The 18801-nt window shown below is 38.1% G+C and overlaps 2 protein-coding genes and 1 pseudogene across 2 annotated transcripts; 1 reads left to right on the forward strand and 2 right to left on the reverse strand.

Moving 5' to 3' along the window:
- The first annotated feature begins 703 nt into the window (after positions 1-703).
- On the forward strand, positions 704-1305 carry LOC120271834 (annotated as a pseudogene).
- Positions 1306-6507: 5202 nt separating this feature from the next.
- On the reverse strand, positions 6508-8770 carry LOC120271845. The gene is made up of 6 exons (XM_039278527.1): positions 8300-8770; positions 7757-7904; positions 7379-7614; positions 7187-7270; positions 6780-6925; positions 6508-6730 (listed from the first exon to the last, which is right to left on the reverse strand). Exons 1-6 carry the CDS (start codon positions 8768-8770, stop codon positions 6508-6510), a joined length of 1308 nt encoding a protein of 435 aa, XP_039134461.1.
- A 3723-nt stretch (positions 8771-12493) lies between these two features.
- Positions 12494-12970, reverse strand: LOC120271874. Its single transcript, XM_039278555.1, has one exon. It carries the CDS (start codon positions 12968-12970, stop codon positions 12494-12496), a length of 477 nt encoding a protein of 158 aa, XP_039134489.1.
- Positions 12971-18801: the final 5831 nt, after the last annotated feature.

Genomic DNA, 18801 nt, shown 5'->3' on the forward strand with positions numbered 1-18801 from the left:
ATAATTAATTAATTTCTTTTTAAAAAATATGTATATATAATTAACTAATAAAAATATATACATATAAACATTTGTATTTGTTTTTATACTTTGAGCCACAATTAAAAAATTGGTTTTTTGGAGGCTAAAGCCTCACATGCACTAACACGCACCACCTTAATGCATGGGCTTTTTTCAATGAGGCTTAAGCCTCAATTAATTGCTTGAAGGTGTGAGCCTTGAGGCCTTGGTCTTGCGCCTCGCCTTGAGGCGTGCCTCAAGGCGTAGGCCTCAAACAATTTTAATAACCATGCTTTTACTAATTAAAATATTGTTTTATTGCGTTATTTTAGATCACACCAACCGCTACCCATGCATTTGGGAAGTAAGTTTACTGGCATAAGATGTTACCCAACTCTCCCATCCCCAGAGCCATCTTGAACCTCATATGCTCTGGTACTTTCTTTCTCTTATCTCTTTTTCTTATGTTCTTATGTGTGTGAGGAAAACTTAGTAGTTTTATTAACAATAATGTTTTATATAAGCTGCAGATGAACTGGACAAAGATAAGTTCAATGTTGATCTTAGTGATGAAGTGAACAGCTTCTAGTATAATGCATACATTGATAGTGAGGCACAAGTCCATGGTGCCCTTAACAGAACACTCTTCTTTTTAGAAAAGGACTTGAATCCAGGTTCCAAATTTGACCTCCCCTTCACCAAGATGACCTCTGGTTCACCTTTAATATCTCGTTCACAGGCAAACACCATCTCGTTCTCATCAAACAAGTTGCTTGAGATCCTAACCCATATTCAGGTCAAGCCAGCATCCGTTACCACTTCTGACATAAAGAAGACGCTCGTAGAGTGTGAGGAGCCAACTTTGGATGGGGAGAGTAAGTTTTGTGCTACGTCATTGGAATCCATGGTGGAGTTTAGCATGATGAGTTTGGGAACGAGAGATGTGCAAGCAAGCTCAACAACAATAAAGGAGAAGAGTGGTGATTTTGAAGTGAAAAAGACCTACAATGTTGCTTCGCTTAGTGTGCGTGCGTTGGACAGAGATCAACTAGTCATGGCATGCCACTCGCTGCCATACCCATACGCAGTGTTTTATTGCCACACAACAGGGAAGACCAAGGCATATATGATGGTGTTGGAGGGGAATGATGGGACGAACGTGGAGGCTATAGCTGTATGCCATTTTGACACATCTAAGTGGAACCCGAAGCACTTGGCTTTCTAGGTGCTCAAGGTGAAGCCTGGAAGCGTGCCAGTTTGCCACTCATGCCAGAGGATGATGTTCTGTGGAATGTTAGGAAATAGTAGAGGACAATGTTATGTGGCTGATAGTAGGTGGAAGTAGTTCTCTACATAATAATAAGATTGGTCTAGTTCTCTATGTGAGATTGTAATAAGATTGTGCCTCTAAGTGTGTTTATCAGGCCCTGTTTGTCTTGTCATATCATCTAATAGAAATATAAAATATATCATAAATTAATAAATTAAATAAGACAAATTGAACTAAGGCCCAAATATAGCAAGAATCTCGTTTCCATCTTGGAAACTGGTATTTGAAAATTTATCTAGTAGAGATAGATTTTGTTATTTTATTAACTTTTAATATGATTAAAATGAATACCAATGTGGAGTTTCAAAAGTTTCCATTATTATTTGGAGAAAATTTTTTAATTCAAAAGGAATTATTTTTAAATCTGACTTATAAATTTAAACTAGATAGTTTCTCGCTTAAAATTATTTTTTTTAAATATTTTTTATAGAATAAAAGACGGTTATATTTGAGTGATTTTGGTATTTAAAAACTTTCAATAGGTTAATTTTTTAATTTTTTTCTTTGTTATGTTTTATTTTATAACAAAAAAGAAAAAAAAATCAATGTGAGTTTACATCACGAAACTTCAATTATCAAACTTTCAGCAACAAACTTATAGCTTAACTTGTAAACTTTTCCTTCTTCTTTTTTAAATTCTTTTACATACCTTAAAATCTCTAACCTTACATGTGAGATTCCATCACTAAACATTTTAAATGAGGGCCAACCAATCAATATGATAAATGAATCGTATTCCCAAAAACAAAACCCCTAATGGAAAATTTACATGATCAGGTTTCCATGTGAAACTAAGAAGGCCTTGTCTTGCCATTCTTTCATCCTAGAAATCATATGCTCGAGAGACAATGGATGTTGCCAGTTCTTGGTGATCAGACTTGTCTTATGATTTTATGTGCTTGGAAAAGCCACGCTAGAACTGGACATTATAGCTATGGAATTCAATAGTTACTATAGAACTGGACAACTAATAGAGAGAAAACAAAGACCCAGGTGTTCGCTGTTGCATACATCTCCATGGCATCAGTGAAGGAGAAATGCACTCGGTTTTCAGCCAGTTGTGGATCCTGCAGCCTCTGCATCATACAATGCTCAACCAAAAATATTGAAAAAAGTTGAATGATTTTCCGAAATGTATCGAGTCATTAGCAGGATTATTTTTTATGTGCAAATTTAAGAGAAACTTATACCTGATCATCAAACCATCTTCCATGTTGTGACCAAAGCAAGCAATATCCGTGGAGGTGTTAAGTAATTTACTTCTTTTCCACATCCTTTAAGAACTTTCATCCTTGGTACAAATGTTCTTGCCACAGTTTCCTGGTAGTTCACAGATTATGTTAAACATTTGCTTGTTTCTCAAGGTTGACCCACTAAACCACTGGAATTTAAAGGTTAGGCAACTAGTTTAAATTCCATGCAACACTCAGACTTTTACCTGGTTTGTCACGCCCCGAACTTAGCTCGCCAGACCCAGTGCGCTGACAAATGGCCATACATCAACCAAGCCGAGACCCAGCAGGCATGCAAGGCCTCAAAAACTATTCTCAAAATCACAAAATCTAATAGAGAAGAGAAAACTAGAAACAAGAACAGAGTTTAACACTAAAAGAAACAAACTAAGTGTTTTGCACAATTAATACAAGTTTAATCAAATAAAACCTATGCCCACAACAAACTGGACTTATTACATGCTAATTAAATTGGCGATGGCCCAACGATCCCCTCTAAGCTATCCGCCACTCGCCCCTACTCCTGATTTGAAAAGAATATCAACAATATTTATGAGCTTGACAACCCAGTAAGAACCCTCTAAAAATATTAGGATCACTTATGCAAAATCATAATTTATCAAATTGCAACATCAACAAAACAAATTTATGTCATTTAACCATAGATGTAAAAAACTGCACATATAGGTCCCCCAAACAACTATTGGCAAACAAAATCAAAAAATTCATATATTTACCCTCGGTGATCTGAGATAAAATTTATTAGAAGTCATATTTTTACCCTCAGTGACCCTAGCCGAAAATTATCAAAGGCCATTATTCTTCACCGACGGCAAGCCGTGGGAAACTATAGTTTCTAGAATAAAATACGTGTCGACATGGTCAGCTTTTAACCCCCAGTGACCGGGTTATTGCATAGTTAATTGGGAACTAGTTTCTATGTCAAAATCCTTCCTGTTCACAAAACAATAAACTAATCGGGCAAATTACAAGAAATTTACAGTAACGTGATCCCATTTTTATCATATCAAAATAAACCAGTTAATGGAATCCAAACATGAACAGATAATAAAAATAATAATATTCAATAATCAAAAATTAAATAAAATACCTAAAATTCAGAAAATAAATAATATAATTTTAAATAAATAAATTAATCATATATCAAATAAATATCTGAAATTCAAAAAAAAATATTATATAACATGTATTTGATGAAATGAATTAAAAATTAAGATTTTAAATATATTTGAAACATGGAGAAGTAATGCTTGCATGTATTCACTACACCGTGCATGCAACCCAACCAAGTTTATCTTAACTGTACTAATCATGGCCAAATAAAAATGGGAGATCATAAAAGCATGACTCAATTTGAGCAGAAACAAGCATATTAAGGAATAAGATGATCAACAAGATAAGAATATGTTTCAAGACTACCAAGCGGCTTACAGGAATCAGTACACCAAAATCAGAAGATCCAACAATTGACTTTCATAGTAACTCCTCACAATCACGGCACATGATGGAGACCACTCTACCTCACTACCCACACTAAGAAGGCTTACAAGAGAAGAGAGAAGATGATTTCTCAGTTCTTAGTTACCTATAGAATCAAGATCACGAATCAAATAGGGAAGATAACGGTAATCTAGCACGACAGGTAGGGTTGGCTCAACAAAAAAAAAACAAGTTTGGTGAGTTTGTTGGGATAGGATAAGGGCAAACCTAATCTAAATTAAAACATATATTGAAAAAAATTTTAACTAAATCCAATGCATTAAAAGAACGAGGTCCACAAACTCCTCCTTCTTTTAAAGGGTTTAGTCCTCTAAACTCTTACCTGAGGTATAAAAAATATACGGATATCTCTCTTTTATCTCAGACTCCAGCTCCCAAGTTACTTCACACTCTAAATGATTACTCCACTGAATTTTAACATAAAGAATAGTTCTTCTCCTTAAGATTTGTGCCTTGAAATTAATGATCTTTATAGGTCGCTCCTCATACGTCAAATCATTGCTAAGCTCAAAGTCAGAGAATTGTATCACATGCTCAGGATTTAGAATGAACTTCTTCAGCATAGAAACATGGAACACATCATAAACCCGAGACAGTGAAGGTGGTAATGCAAGCCGATATGCCACCTCACCAATGCGTTCCAAGATCTTAAACGAACCAATAAATCGAGGTCTGAGCTTCCCTCTCACACCAAAAAGAATAACTCCTTTAGTGGGAGCTACTCTTAAGAACACATGATCACCCACCTGAAACTCCAAGCTTTTTCTCCTATTATCTGCATAACTTTTCTACCTGCTCTGAGCTGTTCGTAGATGATCTCTGATTAGACGAACTTTCTCCACTGTCAATTGTACAATCTCTGGCCCTAACAATTTACGTTCTCCCACATCATCCCAACAAATAGGCAACCTACATCTCCTGCCATACAATGCCTCATATGGAGCCATCTGAATACTTGCCTGATAACTATTATTATAAGAAAACACTATCAATGGCAAGTGTCGATCCCAACAACCCCCAAAGTCAAGCATACAAGCCTGCAGCATATCCTCCAGAATCTGAATTATCCTCTCAGGCTGCCCATCTATTTGTGGGTGACAGGCTGTGCTGAAAGTCAACTTGGTTCCCAAAGCCTTATGTAAACTTTAACATAAGTGTGCCATGAATCGGGACACTATGAAGCCTTACGATCTGATCAATGTATAACTCTGCTAGCTTCACCAAAGACATGCAGTCTTCACAACTAAGAAATGTGTAGACTTTGTTAATCTGTCAACCACTACCCACACACTATCAGTACTCTTGTTGGTTCTAGGAAATCTCGACACAAAATCCTTTGCATTATTCTCCCACTTTCACTCAGGAATCGGAAGTGGTTGAAGAAGTCCAGCTGGTCTCTAATGCCCCGACTTAACCTACTGACAGATTAAACACTAAGCCACAAACTGAGCAATCTCCCACTTCATTTTATTCCACCAGAAAGAAATCTTCAGATCCTTGTACATTTTAGTTCTGCCAGGACAAACCGAATAACTGGTGTAGTGAGCTTCTTCCAAGAATTCCTTCTTTAACTCTGTGTTATTTGGAACACAAATCCGATCTCCAAACTTCATTGAACCATCCAGGTGGATCATGAACTGAACTTGAGTGCTAGTTTCTATCTCTTACCGAATTTTCTGCAAATAGTTGTCTTCTACTTATGCTGCTTTAATTCTCTCCAAAAGCATATGCCGCACCACTAAATTTACCAAAGAACCGCTTGCCCCCCTGAAGGATCATCTATAGCTCCATCCTCCTCATATCCTAAGGATTGACCTTTGGGAAGTAATCAGCGTAGCCACACCGCCAAAACACTTCCTACTAAGTGCATCAGCCACCACATTTGCCTTCCTAGGATGATAGTTGATAGTCAGATCATAATCCTTCAATAACTCCAACCATCTCCTTTGTCTCATATTCAACTTCTTCTGAGTAAAAATATATTTAAGGCTCTTGTGATTTGTGAATACTTCACAAGCCTCTCCATATAAGTAATGCCTCCAAATTCTCAAAGCAAAAAATCACAGCAGCTAACTTTAGGTCATGAGTGGGATAGTTCACCTCAAACAGCTTCAACTGTCTAGAAGCATAAGCCACCACATGACAATTCTGCATCAATACACACCCAAGACCAGTTTTACAAGCATCGCTATAAATGGTAAACCCTTCACCAGGAGATGGAAGTGTGACAATAAGTACAGATACCAATAGGTGTTTCAACTCTTGGAAATTTTGTTCACATTGATCTGACAACTGAAAACTTGCTCCTTTCCTAGTGAGTTTAGTTAACGGTGTCGTCAACACTGAAATTCCTTCCACAAACCATCTATAATAATCGGCTAGTCCTAGAAAACTGTGAATCTCTGTCATACTAGTAGGCCTCTTCTACTCAATAACAGCCTCTATCTTCTTTGGAACAACAGAATTCCCATCTTTAGTTATCACATAACCAAGGAAAGCTACCCTGTCTAACCAGAACTCACACTTAGAGAATTTTGCAAACAGTTTCTTCTCTCTCAAGATGCCTAGCACAATCCTCAAATGCTCTTCATGATCTTCTAGACTCTTTGAATAGACCAGAATATCATCAATAAACACCACTATGAACCTATCCAAGAAAGGTTTGAAAGTCTTTTCATCAAATCCATAAAAATTGCCCGGCCTTCGTCAACTTGAAAGGCATTACAAGAAACTCATCATGGCCATAATGAGTCCGAAATGTAGACTTTGACATATCCCCTGCCTTGATCTTCAGCTGGTGATATCTTGACCTGAGATCAATTTTTGAAAACACCTGAGAACCCTGCAATTGATCAAAAAGGTCATTGATCCGAGGCAGTAGATATCGATTCTTTATTGTTACCTTATTCAACTCTCAGTAGTCAATGCATAATCGTAAACTGCTATCCTTCTTTTTCACGAATAAAATTGTAGCACCACACAGAGAAACACTAGGGTGAATAAATCCCTTCCCAAGCAGTTCCTCAAGTTGCTTCTTTAACTCCTTAAGTTCTGTAGGTGCCATCCTGTAAGGAGCCTTAGATATGTGGCTTGTTCACAGAACCAAATCAATAGCAAATTCAACTTCTCTGTCTGGTGGCAAGCTAGGAAGATCTTTAGGGAAAACATTAGGAAACTCTCTGACCACCTGAATATCCTATAACACTGGCCCTTTTACTTTAACTTCCACCAATGTTGTAAGAAATCCCGAGCACCCACTCAAGAGTAATTTTTTAGCTTGTAAAGAGGAAATCACACGAGGCAGTGACACAGACTCATTTCCCTGAGAGATGAATTCTGCTTCTCTAGGGATTTTAAAAACTACTCTTTTTGCATAACAATCAACTACGGCATGAAATTTAGACAAAAAATCCATTCCCAAAATAACATCATAGTCAGTCATACTCATAACATGAAGGCGAGCTAGCAACTCATGACCGGCAACAATAATGGGATAGTTCTCACAAGCTCTACTAAGAACAACATCAACTTCTAAAGGGGTGGCAACACACAAATCATACTCAAAAGTAGTAACATGCAAAATATGCTTTCGAATAAAAGCAGACGAGATAAATGAATGTGTTGCTCTAGAATCAAATAAGACATGCATATGCTGAATAAACTGATAATATACCTGACACCACTGCATTTAATGCGTGTGCATCCTCCTGAGTCAATGCATTAACACGTCCTTGTGTCTTTGGCCTTCCTGCCTTTTGCTGAGTTAAGGATGATGGTTGCTCAATGACCATCTCATTCCCTGTATGCTGACCCACAAAACCCTGAGATTTAGGTGCTGGTACATGTCTAGAATTTTGAACAGTGAATGATCTATGTGCCCCTAAAGACTGTAGCTAAGGACAATCAGCAATATGGTGCTCTAGAATAACATGCCTCTGTAGCATGCCTGCAATCCTTAGGGTCATGCACACCTCCACAAGTAGGGTATTTCTTCTAGCCAAAACGGAAATAAGCAGGTGGCAATCCTCGAGATCTCTGACCTGGCGGCTCACTCACTGTTTGAGACTTACCCTGACCTGCATCAAACATAGACCTTCTTCTATTCCCAGACTTATGATTTCCCTGGTTGTCAAAACTTCTATCTCTCTTCTTCTGAAATCTTCTGCTTTGATCCCTAGTGTCATCCCAAACAGTGTCCAATGACTTAGCGCCCTACCATCTCTGCATAGCTAGTTAGGTGTAAAGTGGCTATACCCCTCCAGATATGTGCCTGTAAGCCTCCCTCAAAATGACGGGCCCTGCTTAGATCATCATTAACCAACTTTGGAGCATACCTAGAAAGCCTGTCAAACTCCATCTCATACTCATCAACAGTTATGCTTCCTAGAGTTAAATCAATATATTTTCTGTCAAACAGCACCATCTTGTCTCTGGTGAAGTATTTACAGAAAAGGGCTTCCATCAGTTCCTCCCAAGATTCGAACTCCTGTCCCTGACGAATGCGCAGTTCTCCCCTGTACCAGTGGTTTGTTGGGCCCTTAAGCATGTACACTCTGAACCTAAGCTTTTCCTCTTCATTGCACTTCATCACCACAAAAATTTTCTCCATATCTTCTACCCAAACTTCCACTTCATTAGGATTGGTAGTGCCCTCAAATAGTAGCGGACCAGATCTTTTGAATTCCATAATAGTCTTCTCTTTAGGCTCCTAGGGAATAGGCGGAGTAGGAGAAGGTGACGGTGGTGGGGATGGTGCTGCGGCTTGTTGCTGTCTCTGGTCACGCACCATCCCTACCATTTCTCGGACCAGCTCCATCATAGCTTCTTCTCTATCCACCCTTCCAGCCCCTCCTTCAGTGGGGGCATCCACGGAAGTTGATGCCCGCCCAAACAAATCTCTAATACTCCTACTGGCAGCTCTACAGGGTGCCATTCTACGAGGTAAACCCAATCAAAATTAGACAAAACTCTAAAAGTTTATATAATTTCCAAGAATGCATAGTTAACACAAAAGTCACCCTAGCAGTCTAAATCAGAAGGTCTATCAGATTTACTAGGATCATGATTAATTGAGAACACTTTGATACCACTAAATTTGTTACTCCTCGAACCGAGCTTACCAGGCCCAGTACGCTGACAAACGGCCACACAAGAACCAAGCCGAGATCTAGTAGGCATGCAAGGACTCAAAACCTATTCTCAAAATCACAAAATCTAACAGAGAAGCAAAAACTGGAAAAAAGAACAGAGTTCAACACTAAAAGAAACAAACTAAGTGTTTTGCACAATCAATACAAGTTTAATCAAATAAAACTTTTGCCCACAACAAACTGGACTTATTACATGCTAATTAAATTGGCGATGGCCCAACGATCCTGATGCAGCAGTATATCCAACATTTGTTGATCAAAGATAGCCAGGAGTTGGGAAGAGTAAAATTTTATTGCTCAATGGAAAAATAATGATCACAAAACTGTTTTACTCTTACCCGTAGGCTTACAATAAATAGGTGAACTAAAAATATGAAAATAACCCTAAAAAAGGAGATAATTTGAAAATATACCAAAAATGGTAAATTCTCAAATATCAGCAAGAAATAAAGGTTTAAAAAATAAAGACTTACCACAAACGACTCACAAATAAGAGATTTCTAGCCTAAGATATAACAAAATCAATTATTACCAAGAACGACAAAATTAGGGGTTTCAAGGTCTAAACGATGGAATTTGGCCAAATTTTGGTATGAGACTCGAGTTTGTGGGACAAAAAATCATGACTTTTGTTCCTTGACCCGTTTCCCATCAAATTGACCCGATCGAACCATAAAATCCCGCCGCCCGGCAAATTACCGAAATATCCTTGCATTGTGCTTCTCCTTGTATGCACATGCTAATTCGTCTATACGCCTATTATCATTCTCCACAAGATGGAAAGAATTCACCCTCAAATTGTCATCATTGGAGGAGTCACCGTAATAGGGTATCAAGTGCTTGACATTGAAGACATCAGCCGTCCGGATGTGGCTCGAGAGCTGAAGTCGGTATGCATTGGGATTGATCTTCTCAATGATCTCTACGGGCCCAATTTTCTTGGCTATAATTTTGTTGTACTCCCCAGCTGGAAAACGCTCCTTGGACAACACAGCCCATACAAAGTCTCCAACCTCGAACTCAACATGGCAGCACCGCTGGTCGGTATGTTGCTTGTAACGTGTGTTGGAGACGTTCAACATGTCGAGAAGGGTCTTGTGAATGTTTAGTAAGCTCATTACAAAGTCAGCCACTTTCCCGTGGATCCGAGTCTTCATCAGTAGAGGAATCAAGTCGAGGGATCCATGAGGAATTTCCACGTACACCACTTGAAATGGACTGAACCCTATACTTCTGTTTGTAGCATGGTTGTAAGTAAATTCTGCCTGACGTAATTTCACATTCAACCCTTTAGGATGATCCCCTACAAGACAATGAAGGAAGTTACCGAGTGAGCAGTTAACGACTTCAGTTTGTCTACTATTTGAGGGTGATAGGCACTGCTAAGGTTGAGTCGGGTGTTCACCATCTTCCACACACTTCGCCAAAAGTGGCTAAGAAACCGCATATCTCGATCGGAGACAATTGAGGATGGTAGGCCGTGGAGATGGTAGATATCACGAAAGAATTGCTGGGCCACATTTACAGCATCCGTCGTTTTCCTGCAGGGAATGAAGTGCACCATCTTGGAAATATGGTCTACCACCACAAAGATAGAGTCATTACCACGTTGAGTACACGACAGGCCTAGCACAAAATCCATACTGATGTCCGTCTATGGCTGAGAAGGTACTGCCAATGGCATATAGAGGCCAGCATTGGTTGTGCCTCCTTTGGAGATATGGCATATTCGACATCATTGAACAATCTTTTCAATATCCTTACGCATGTCAGGCCAGAAGTAGGAAGACTGAATCAACTGGAGCGTTCTATCTCTCCCCACATGGCCTTCATTGTGCAACTCGCTGATTATTTGCACTCTTAAACTGTAATCTGGAACACAGAGTTGGTTTTCCAGGAACAAGAAACCATACTGGAGTAGGAAATCTATTTGTTTTGCAGCCTGTACATCTAGGAGGATCTCTGAAAAATATGGGTCAGTCACAAACAAATCATGAAAAGAGTCAAAACCAGGTAACTTGACTTATAGTATGACTAGAAGGTTGCTTCACCTAATGAGTCCATCCACCACATGGTTAGAGACCCCTGCTTTGTGCTTCACGACAAAGGTAAACTCATCCAGAAAGTTCACCCATCGTCCATGGAGGGATGACACCTTATCTTGTTAATATATATGCCATAGGGAGGTCTGATCTGTGTACAAGATGAACTCCCGATGAATCAAATAATGCCTCCATCGCTTAATGGCCTGCACCACAACATAGAATTTGACGTCGTAGGTGCTGTAGTACAATTGTGCTCTAAACATCTTCTCACTGAAAAATTGCAACAGGCAGTCCTTGCTGGCTTAGGACACCCCCAATGCCCACGTCCAACGCATCTGTGTACAACTCAAAATGGGTGGGTGAAATCAGGAAATGCCAAGACAGGGGCAGTGGTCAAGCGTTCCTTTATCAACCGGAAAAGTAACATCAGCTTCAGCGATCTATGTAAATTTGTTACCCTTCATGCACTCAGTCAACAGTACCATGATGCTACTAAAGTGAGCGATGAACTGTCGATAGATTGATACAAGGCCGTGGAAGCTTTGCACATCGGTGATAGTTGTTGGAGTCGCCCAATCTTGTATCACCTTAATTTTGGCCTCGTCTACTTGTATAACTGCCAATGAAACAACATAACCCTTAAACAATACCTTGGGTGTGAAGAAAACACACTTTTTCTTTGCCGCATAGAACTGTTGGAACTTAAGAGTGGTGAGGACATCTCGAACATGTACAAGATGCATCTTCTCATTAGGGTTATAAATGAGGATGCCATCAAAATACATGACCACAAATTTGCCAATGAATGGATGCAGGAGTTGGTTCATGACCCTCATGAATTTGTTAGGGATATTGGAAAGCCAGAAAGGCATCACCATCCACTCGTACAACCCTTCACGTATCTTGAAAGCTATTTTCCACTTGTACGTGTGAACACCGTAGCCCCGCTAATCTGGTCAAGCAGATCATCCAATTGAGGAATAGGGAATCAATACCTGATAGTGATTTTGTTGATGGCCGACTGTCCACACACATGCGGCAAGTACCATCTTTCTTTAGTGTCAATAAGGCGGGGGCCGTGCATGGGCTCATACTCTCATGGATATGTCCTTTCACCAACAGTTCTTCTACTTGATGCCTTAGTTGTTCATGCTCCCTCGGACTCATCCAGTAGTTTGGTCGGTGTGGTAAGACAGAGCCAGGCTGGCGCTCTATCTAATGTTGTATATCCCGTAGGGATGGAAGCCCCCCTGCTAAATCTTCAGGGAAGACTTCTTGGAACTCATCAAGTAAAGGATGAATGATTTCCAGAATTTCTGGAGTCTCCAAGACTTCGGTGATTATCTTCCCGAGTAAGACAAAAACAGTGCTTGAATCCTGTAACTCTCTCCCGAATGGAGCATAGGATAGGAGGTTAGTGTTGGTGGCGGTTGATACTTCCACTGCCTTGTTGGGCACTAACACTATCTTTACACCACTGTAGATAAAGCTATAAGAGTTGGCGCGGCCATCGTGTGTCACCTTCCGATTATATTGCCAATGCCTGCCCAATAATAAATGGTAAGCATCCATAGGTACAACGTCACACAACACTTCATCTCTATACTTTGGGCCAACCGAGAAGGCAATCAATGCATGCTTGCTAACCATAAGCTCGCCACCCTGCTTGAGCCATGCTAGTTTGTATGGCATCGGGTGTCAAGCAGGATCTTCGTACGACCAAGGTTGTACCAACGTCGTCCTCAGCAATCTCCTCATCAAGGAGATCTTCGTCAAATACAGGTAGAATAATTTTCCTCGTATCCTCTTCTTCCTCGGCAAGCATAACTCTCTTTCCTGCCTTCTTGCAATCCTCTTGGAGTTGCCCCTTTTCTCCACAACTGAAACACTAAATAGTGCTATTGGTTCCCCTGGTCATGCTAGTTATTGTGGAATGATCAGCAGTAACTCCTTCTCGGGCCAGCCCACTCATAGTAGAGGAAATTATACAATCTCCTCCACGTGGCTCCCAGAACTTAATGGGACTGAACGCCACTATTGCCGCTCAATAATCAAAGCTTGCTAATGGGCCGCCGAGATGGAGATTGGGTCGAACAGGTTGGCAGTCTTCTGGATCTGGGTTCGCAAGCCGCCAATGTACCTTGCCACCAACTGATTTGTTGATTCTTAAACTTCATTCTGAGACAGCAACTAATAGAACTCCGTAGTGTACTCCTCCATGGTGTGAGTTCCTTGGCGTAGATTATGCAATTGACTAAAAATCATGCGCTGGTAATTGCGGGGTAAGAGATTGGAGCGAATGTGTTTCTTCATCTTCTCCCAAGAGTTGATCTTGTCCTTCCCCAACCTGCTATGGTTGAGCTTCAGTTGTTGCCACCATGCGGTTGCCCGCCCACACAGCCACGTTGCCACTAGCGCCACTTTTCTATCATTTGAGACCCCTTTGAACTCCACGACCTCTTCGACAATGGTCAGCCAGTCAAGAAACTCCTCCACTTATAGTCCACCATGGAATTCTGGAATATCAACCCGTATACCAAATTCCCAATGCCTATCTTCATAGCGGTAGTGTCGAATGTCACCCCCATGATCTTGCCCTCCTCGTCGCCCTGCCAGGGCAATGTCAGCAAAGTAGCCATTGTCTTCCTCAATGGTGTCATCGCTCCCACATTCAGAAACAAGCCCTTGATTGACGTTACCCATCATTTGGGTAAACCGTTCAGTCAACTCTTCTATCATCCACTCCATCTGACAGTCTAAGAGGCGGCCAACTTGCTGCTCAAATCTAGCATCGTCATCACGATCATAGATCTCCTCCAGCCTTTGCGTATGGTGATCGCACCTCGACCTCGCGGTGGCATGATCGATTCGGCTCTGGTACCAAACTAATGCAGCGGTATATTCAAGACCTATTGATTAAAGATAACCAGGAATTGGGAAGATTAAAATCTTATTACTCAATGAAAAAATAATGATCACAATACTCTTACCCGTAGACTTACAATAAATAGGCGAACTAAAAAAATATGAAAATAAACCTAAAATGGAGATAATTCGAAAATATACTAAAAATGGTAAATTCGAAAATATCAGCAAGAAATAAAAGGCTTAAAAAAATAAAGACTATTGCCACAAACGGCTCACAAATCAGAGATTTCTAGCCTAAGATATAACAAAATCAATTATTACCAAAAAGGCAAAATTAGGGTTTTCGAGACCTAAATGATGGAATTTGGCCAAATTTTGGTATGAGTCACGAGTTTGTGCGACACAAAGTATGATTTTTGTTCCTTGACCCATTTCCCATCAAATAGACCCTGTCGAACCGTAAAATCTTGCCACCCGCCAAATTATCAAAATACCCTTGCATCGTGCTTCTCCATGTACGCACATGCTAATTCATTTATACGCCCATTATCAGATCCCCGCTAAGCTATCCGCCACTCAACCCTACTCTTGATCTGAAAAAATAATCAACAATATTTATGAGCTTGACAGCCCAATAAGTACCCACCTAAAAATATAAGGATCACTTATGCAAAATCATAATTTATCAAATTGCAACATCAACAAAAACAAATTTATTTCATGTAAACACAGATGTAAAAAACTGCGCATATAGATCTCCCAAACAACTATTGCCAAAACAAAATCGCAAAATTCATATATTAAACCTCGGTAACTAGAGGCAAAATTTATCAGAAGTCATATTTTAACCCTAGGTGACCTGAGCGCAAAATTATCAAAGGCCATTATTCTTCACCAACGGCAAGCGGTGGGAAATTATAGTTTCTAAAACAAAATACGTGTCGACATGGTCAGTGTTTAACCCCCAATGACAGGGTTATTGCATAGTTAATTGGGAACTTGTTTTTATGTCAAAAAACTTTCTGTTTACAAAACAATAAACTAATCGGGCAAATTACACGAAATTTACAATAACGTGATCCCATTTTTATCATATCAAAATAAACTAGTTAATGGAATCCAAACATGAACAGATAATAACAATAATAATATTCAACAATCACAAAATAAAATAAAATACCTGAAATTCAGAAAATAAATAATATAAATTTAAATAAATTAATTAATCATAAATCAAATAAATAGCTGAAATTCAAAAAAATATTAAATAACCTGGATTTGATGAAATGAAATAAAAATTCAGATTTTAAATATAATATTTGAAATTCAAAGGTTAAACAATTTGAATTTAAATAAATGAATTAAAATTGAGGAATTAAATGATCCAGATTTTTAAATAAATAATAAACCTTTTAGATAAATCTAAACCAAAATATCATATCATTAACGTGATATTTAAATTAATTTCAAAATAATTCCGAAAATAATAATAAATAAATGATTTAAAATACAAATAAATAAAAACAGTACTCTTCTCAAAAATTCCAGATATTCAAAAACTAGAGTATACATATATAATCAGATTTATATGTGGGATACTTACCTGATATTCGCTAAATTTCCAAAAATCCAAATTCATTCCCACTCAACTCTCCACAAAACAACATATAGATATAAAATCAGTTCAGTAATCCTAACTTTACTAGTCATCTAGGATTCTTGGATTTCAAGCATAACATACAGACACACTATTAGGGAAGAGATACATAAATAGTATGAACCTATTCTCATAAAGATCAGGTAATAAATATTATTGGATAAAAAATAAGACCTCAATTAAAACACTGCACCTCCTAACCCAAACAACAAAGTGCAACAAGAAGATAATTAATCTACTAAAACATTACTAATTAACTCCTAAAGGATATTACACACACACACACATATATATATATATATACAACAGCATCCATATATATGCACACAACACAAACATATATACACAACACACACAACCATCAAAAGTGAAATGTTGGGATTGCTAACACCATAAAAATGAAAACTTTGGCTTGATTAAAAGTCCAATTCCCCACTGCCATCAAGTCCATACTATCATAATGGCATACATATCTAATAAAACATCACTATGCAACTTAAAGTAATTACAATGGCATTAACTTAGCCTCTCTGAAATTAATGATTAATAAAGAAAAAATGAAACCGAGACTTACACCACATGCTGGCAAATCAACTAGTTAAGATACTCAAAATAAATAAATAAATAAATAAATAAGTAATGCTTGCATGTATTCACTACACCATGCATGCAACCCAAGCAAGTTTATCTTAACTGTACTAATCATGGCCAAATAAATACAGGGGATCATAAAAGCATGACTCAATTTGAGTAGAAACAAGCATATTAAGGAATAAGATGATCAACAAGATAAGAATATGTTTCAAGACTACAAAGCGGCTTACAGGAATCAGTACACCAAAATCAGAAGATCCAGCAATAGACTTACCTAGAAACTCCTCACAATCACGACACTGGATAGAGACTAGTTGACCTCACTACCCACGCTAGGAAGACTTACAAGAGAAGAGAGAAGAGGATTTCACAGTTCTTAGTTACCTATAGAATCAAGATCACGAATCAAATAGGGAAGATAGCGGTAATCAAGCACGACCGGTAGGGCTAGCTCAACAAAAGAAAATCAAGTTTGGTGAGTTTGTTGGGATTGGATGAGGGCAAACCTAATATAAATTAAAACATATTTTTTACAAAAATTAACTAAAACCAATTTTATTTTAAAAACAAACTGCATTAAAAGAACGGGGTGCAGATGGTTCATCCCTGGGGAAGTTTGAAAGGAAAACTACCATTAATCTATAATTACCTTAGAAGTAAATCTGTGAGGATCATCCCTGGAGATGCTGTGTGCAATGTATCCCTCCTGTCTTGGACAGCTTGTACTCTTTAAGAAGCAAAGCTTGATGTTACCTTAGGCCACACTTTGTTGATCCATAACTACAAAGAAGAGACATGATCAAAATATTGATCACCAAATATGCAGAAAGGTTTAAACTCCAGCATGTTTTAATGCACTAAAAACATATTTCTAATACAACTCATGACAAAAATTCAACATCATAACATCAGCACTTATAATTGCAAATATAATTACAAATCTGAACTTTAATCAGATGGAAATAGTAGGTAAAAAAGAAAATCTTGAAAAACCTAAAAAGGAGCCTTTTGAACTAGAAGTCTGAAATAGAATAAGAAATTTGACTTAAAATTGATAGGAGAAAATAAAGATAAAAGCTGAAGTTTTGTTTTTGAAAATTAGAATACACAAGAAGAAATCAGCATGCGCATGTTAAGCATTTGAAAATAACTCCCAGATGCATTAACTAAAGTTGAGGTCTCATGGGAGAGAACGAAATGCTTACGAACAACAATAACTAGGACTGGCCTCGTCAATTTCATAATGATCAGACGACTTAACTGAAAACACGTACATACATGGCCTGAAATTGCTTATAATAATGAAATGAATAAGCATGCGAGTTTGCATATATCAAGTCCTTGATGCACAATGAAATTGGTAAGTTGTCCATCGAATCTTTCCATATCGCAATGTGAGTGTTGGTTAAAAATAGGGCATGCTGCAATATATATGTGATCAATGCGTGCATATGGGTATCAGATCTATGTCAGTGCCATCATAATTAAACCATTGATGAAACATACACAAAGGCTTGAACTTATTGTTCTCATTGCTCCAATTGTTTGTTCAACAACATTTCCCACATCAACATATGCATTTTGCCCCGTGGTTGACAATCTTGATGTAATTATTGAAATGATACCACCAGATATTACAATAAGGGGTCGTTTGGTTCCCGGTAATGTAGAAAGATTGCCACATGTTATGTGGTAATCTGAAAATATTACCATGTTTGGCATTGCACCGGTGGTAATCTGGATGGTAATATCACATTACCAACTTATAAATATTACCAAGAAGGTTGGTAATCCTATTACCACCAAATTTGGTGTCTATCTTGGATTGCTGTGGTAATCTTATAACTTTTTATATTTTAGCAAATTGATTACCATGACAACCCCACACGGCATGAACTATTCCCGGTAATAAGAGTTTCTAACTAAACATGGTTATATCAAATTACACAATATTCCCAATCATATAACATTCCCACTCATATTACCATAGTAATCTTATTATGTGGTAATATGTTATTACCATGAATGAAACGGCTCTTAAGAGGAACAAAAGACATCAAGACAAGTGAAAGATATCATCCTCTTATAAATGCTATTATGAAGCCTCCAAAAAATGTGGTCACAAGTTGCATGAACTTTCCCATACCTAAAATATCAAGAAAGAAAAAAAAAATGACGAGTAAGATGATAGGATTTTATGTCCACTGGTTTTTTTTTACAACATTATGTCAAACATAACAAGGACATTCAAATATAAATGAAGCAAAAATATTTTAAGCTTTAATCAAGGAATCACCTTCTCACCAATAGCTTCTTTAATAAGAATTGTGTCCCTCGACATTCTTCCAATCACTTCTCCCGTTGTTGTTTCATTATCAAAGAATGCTATGTCTTGTCTCAGTAT

Source organism: Dioscorea cayenensis, chromosome 2, assembly GCF_009730915.1.
Source record: "Dioscorea cayenensis subsp. rotundata cultivar TDr96_F1 chromosome 2, TDr96_F1_v2_PseudoChromosome.rev07_lg8_w22 25.fasta, whole genome shotgun sequence".
NCBI classification, from domain to species: Eukaryota; Viridiplantae; Streptophyta; class Magnoliopsida; order Dioscoreales; family Dioscoreaceae; genus Dioscorea; species Dioscorea cayenensis.